Raw genomic sequence first — 5,000 nt, 5'->3', positions numbered from 1 at the left:
TGTTAAATGTTAAATGTTCATTTGTACTGTATTTATTATTTATTATTGTCCATTGGTACCAGTCCATCACTGTTACCTGTCCTGTCTTGAACTATATATAGTCTGAAAAATGTCTGTTTTGTATATGTCTGGCATGGTATAGAGAGAAAACACAATTTCATTTTTCCTTGTTATGTCTTGTGCATATGATGAAAGTGACAATAAAAGCTGAATTGACTTGACTTGACATTGCAGGGGTCATATNGGGTGGGGGGGGGGGGGGGGGGGGGGGGTTGTGTGGTGTGGAGGGGGGGGGGGGGGGGGGGGGGGGGGGGGGGGGTGGGGGGGGGGGGGGTGGGGGTGTGGGGCGGGGGCGGGGGGGGGGGGGGGGTGCCCTTCCAGATAACTTTGGCCCAGCCAATGCTCTGCCAATGCTGCCAGTGGCCCTGTTTACTGGTAACAGTTTTGTTTCTATTGATTTTGAGTTGAAGGGCATTAAGTGGTGGTGTAGATTTCATCTTGTGTTGTGTGGTGTGGTGTGTTGTGTCTAAGTGTGTTTCACTCCTGATGTAAAACCTCATTGTGCTGGCTTAGTAACAAACTGGAGATCATTTACACGTTGATGTGTAATACAGAACACATGTTGATATGTATTGTTAGTTGGTGGAAACTGTGTTACTACGGTAGTGGCAGTTTTGCTACTGGTGTAAATGTCGTTATTGATTTTGAGTTGAGGGGCAGTAAGTGGCGGTGTAGATTTCATCTTGTGTTGTGTGGTGTGGTGTGGTGTCGTGTCTCTAAGTGGTACAGCAACCCCCCTGTGTGTTACTGATAAGAGGGCTGGTATTATTGATTTGGGGTTGAGGCAAGATGTGAGTGGTGAGCGGTTTTGAATTCACTGTCTGTCTGTCTGTCTGTCTGGGAAGACTCTTAGCCAACCAGGTCATGTAGGTTATGCCAAAAAAGGGCTTGAGAACGGTCCATTCCTGACTCAAGGAATTGAATCCGCTCTGGTTGATGATGGAAGAGGAATGCTGTTTGGACACTGTAAGTGGCTGTACGGATTTTGTATTGTGCTTTGGTCTAAGTGGTTATGTATGTGTGTTGTTTTTGGGTGCAAGTTGTTATGTGGACTGTGGATTTTGTATTGTGTTTGAGTCTAAGTGGTTATGTAGCTCATGTTTTGTGTATTGGGCTTGGTCTAAGTGTGTTATGCGTGTTGTGTTTGGTCTAAGTGGTTATGTGGCTTGTGTGTTGTGTTTTATGTTTGGGTCTAAGTGGTTATGTGGCTTGTGTGTTGTGTTTTATGTTTGGGTCTAAGTGGTTATGTGTATTGTGTGTGTTGTGTTTTGATTAAGTGGTTTTGTGTGTTGTGTGTTGTGTTTGAGTCTAAGTGGTTTTGTGTGTTGTGTGTTGTGTTTGAGTCTAAGTGGTGGTGTGGCTTGTGTGTTGTGTGTGTTGTGTTTGAGTCTATGTGGTTGTGTGTATTGTCTATTGTGTTAGGGCCTATGTGGTTGTGTGTATTGTCTATTGTGTTTGGGCCTAATTGGTTATGTGTATTGTGTGTTTTGTGATTGGGACAAAGTGGTTATGTGGTGTTATGTTTTGGTTAAGTGGCTATGTGTTTTGTGTTGTGTTTGAGTGGTGGTGTGTATTGTCTATTGTGTTTGGAACTAAGTGGTTATGTGTATTGTCTATTGTGTTTGGGCCTAAGTAGTAATGTGTGTTGTGTGTATTGTGTGTTGTGATTGGGTCAAAGTGGTGGTGTTGATTTCAGTGTTGGCTGTTAGTGCAAATGGTGCTATTGATTCAGAGTTGAGGTGAGGAGCTGGTGGACCTAGAGGAGCTGGTGGACCTAGAGGAGCTGGTGGACCTAGAGGAGCTGGTGGACCTAGAGGAGCTGGTGGAGCTGGAGGAGCTGGTGGAGCTGGAGGAGCTGGTGGACCTAGAGGAGCTGGTGGAGCTAGAGGAGCTGGTGGACCTAGAGGAGCTGGTGGAGTTGAGGTGAGGAGCTGGTGGACCTAGAGGAGCTGGTGGACCTAGAGGAGCTGGTGGACCTAGAGGAGCTGGTGGACCTAGAGGAGCTGGTGGAGCTGGTGGAGCTAGAGGAGCTGGTGGAGCTAGAGGAGCTGGTGGACCTAGAGGAGCTGGTGGAGCTAGAGGAGCTGGTGGACCTGGAGGAGCTGGTGGACCTGGAGGAGCTGGTGGACCTAGAGGAGCTAGTGGTGATTACTGATCAGTGGGTTTGGAAGGGGAATTGAGTACAAGATGGACTTAGAGAGAGAGAGGGAGAGGGAGAGAGAGAGAGAGGAGAGAGAGAGAGAGAGAGAGAGAGAGAGAGAGAGAGAGAGAGAGAGAGAGAGAGAGAGAGAGAGAGAAAGAGAAAGAGAAAGAGAAAGCGTGTGTGTATACTCCTCACTCTTGACAGTGAGTATAATGCTCTTACAGATGTCAGAGGTGTGTGTGCGTGTATTTGTGTGTGTGCGTGTGTATGTTTGTGCATGTGCATAAACTATGTTTGCGTGGTCTACAGATCTGTGGACTGTCAAAAACAAGGGCCGATCAATTCACAAAATTTTGCTCAATATCTTGCATCATTGGGAGGCAGCCTCTTCATATGGAAACGCAGGTGCCACCTTTATCCTTGAGGACATTATGAACAGAAGATTCTAGTGCCGTATAGGACTCCTTTTAAACCAAATGTGGATTGTGCCATGATAAATGTATATCTGCCAATCCAAATAAAGAAGTAAAATGTGTGTGTGTGTGTGTGTGTGTGTGTGTGTGTGTGTGTGTGTGTGTGTGTGTGTGTGTGTGTGTGTGTGTGTGTGTGTGTGTGTGTGTGTGTGTGTGTGTGTGTGTGTGTGTGTGTGTGTGTGTGTGTGTGTGTGTGTGTGTGTGTGTGTGTGTGCGCACGTGTGTACACTACTCACTTTTGACAGTAAGCATCATGCTCTTGCTGATGTCGGACCCGACTCCGTTGCTGGCCTGGCACAGATAGTAGCCGCGGTCCTCCTCTAGAACGTGCCGGATCAGCAGCGACCCGTTGGACATCAGCTGGATACGACCCGTCAGCGGAACCGGGTGGTACTGCTGAGGGTTCCCTGCAGAACAGAACACATGGCGACAGAAAGAAACAAAAGAATTGATTTGAACCTGATGCTACGTAAGACCTGGATTTATTGTTTTCGAAATAAAATGCTGTCTGTCTGTTTAGATGCTCAATGGAGTTCAGTAGCTCTTTGAGTGCCATGGACTTGAAAATGAGTCTTTCAGAGTGTCAGAGTCTTTTCAGACAGTGCCAAAAACTTGATATCAAGTCAAATGCTGTTTTTTTATGGGGGGTGGGGCCTAACACGTTTATCTAGTATGTTTGTTGTTCACATGAACAAAGAACTCATTTTTTTATGGCTCTTGAAAAGTCACCCAAACGTTGAAAAAAGCCTGGCAACCCCCCGGTCTGAATTTGAAAATGGCACTCAATGAGTTAAAGGTGTTGCAGTCCATCATTTGGACCAGCACCCTTGCAACAGTTACTGAACACTGAGTGAAGAATGCTAGCATCTATAATATTTTTCACTGAAAAGGGCACACACAGAAACTCATCTGCAATAATAATAATAATTAAAAAAACACTATATGCAAGTCCTTTTTTGGGGGGGAAAAAATCTGATCATTTGGGCCAGCACCCTCACAATCAAGTCAAGTCAAGTTTATTGTCAATTTCTTTACATGCACTGGTCATACAAAGAATTTGAAATTGCGTTTCTTGCTCTCCCATGCAGACATAGACTAATCTAGGTAAGGACATAGACAGTATAATCGATGTAAGTAAGTGTAAAGCCTACTCTAAGCTGAAAAATGATTTGCGATGTGTATGTAATGTGATTAGCAATGTGATCTGTAGTGTGTATGTAATGTGTAATATGTATGCAATGTGGTCTGTAATGTGATCTGCAATGTGATGTGCAATGTGATGTGTAGTAGTGTATGTATTGTGTAATGTAATGTGATGTGCAATGTGATCTGTAGTGTGTATGTATTGTGTAATGTAATGTGATGTGCAATGTGTGCCTTTAGCATCTTTCCACATGACTTTGGGAGGGAGGTATTTGTAATATGTATGCAATGTGGTCTGTAATGTGATCTGCAATGTGATGTGCAATGTGATGTGTAGTAGTGTGTACCTTTAGCGTGTTTCCACATGACTTTGGGAGGCGGGTAGCCGTCCACGGAGCAGTTGAGGATCCCAGACTTGCCGTAGATCCCGTCCTGGTTGTTGGGCTGCACCTCGAAGCGGGGAGGAACTGGAGAGGAGAATCACAGACAGTACAGTACAGTACAGTACAGTACAGTATGTTATGAAGTGAGGAGGAACTGGAGAGGAGAAACACATACAGCGCAGTAGAGTATGTTAAGACATGTACGTTATGAGGAGTATATTTACTGTTTTTAGGAAGTACGCTCAACTCCACATTGTTTTAAACGGGGAGGAACTGGAGAGGAGAATCACAGACAGTACAGTACAGTATGTTAAGACATGTACATTAAAGCGGTATGCCACTATTTTGGGGCTTAATACAGTTAAAATCGTTGGCTGGGGTTTATAAAGGTGGTAAAGTGTCTTATTTTTCATGTCAGCCATTGTCTTGCTTTAAGACAAGTAAAAAGAGGGAATATGTCGCTAAGCTAGTGAAAGTCAATGCATTCGTGTAGCATGTAGCAATGCTACATGGATGCATTGACTTTCACTAGCTTAGCGACATACTCCCTCTTTTAACTTGTCTTAAAGCAAGACAACGCTTCACATGAAAAATAAGACACCTATATAAACCCTGGCCAACGATTTTAACTGTATTAAGCCCCAAAAATAGTGGCATACCCCTTTAAGACATGTACATTAACGATTTTTAGGAAGTGTGTTCAACTCCATATTGTTGTAAGTAGCGGTCTTCGGGTCTTCGGGTCTTCGAGCAACTGGATCGTCAGAAAAGGCATTGTCATTCAGTGTAACGGATGCC

General features: G+C 44.5%; 1 protein-coding gene across 1 annotated transcript in view; it reads right to left on the bottom strand.

Annotated features, from left to right (window-relative positions):
• dscaml1 (Down syndrome cell adhesion molecule like 1) overlaps positions 1 to 5,000 on the bottom strand; it is a 281,826-nt gene that overhangs the window by 70,824 nt on the left and 206,002 nt on the right. The window contains exons 9-10 of the mRNA XM_063204745.1: positions 4,167 to 4,286; positions 2,913 to 3,083 (exon numbers count right to left, since the gene is read on the bottom strand). Coding sequence (XP_063060815.1) covers positions 2,913 to 3,083; positions 4,167 to 4,286 — 291 coding nt within the window. The remainder of the gene's footprint in view (positions 1 to 2,912; positions 3,084 to 4,166; positions 4,287 to 5,000) is intronic.

The sequence above is a fragment of the Engraulis encrasicolus genome, chromosome 8 (assembly GCF_034702125.1).
Source record: "Engraulis encrasicolus isolate BLACKSEA-1 chromosome 8, IST_EnEncr_1.0, whole genome shotgun sequence".
In the NCBI taxonomy this organism is placed as follows: Eukaryota; Metazoa; Chordata; class Actinopteri; order Clupeiformes; family Engraulidae; genus Engraulis; species Engraulis encrasicolus.
This window is presented reverse-complemented; position numbering and strand designations above follow the sequence as displayed.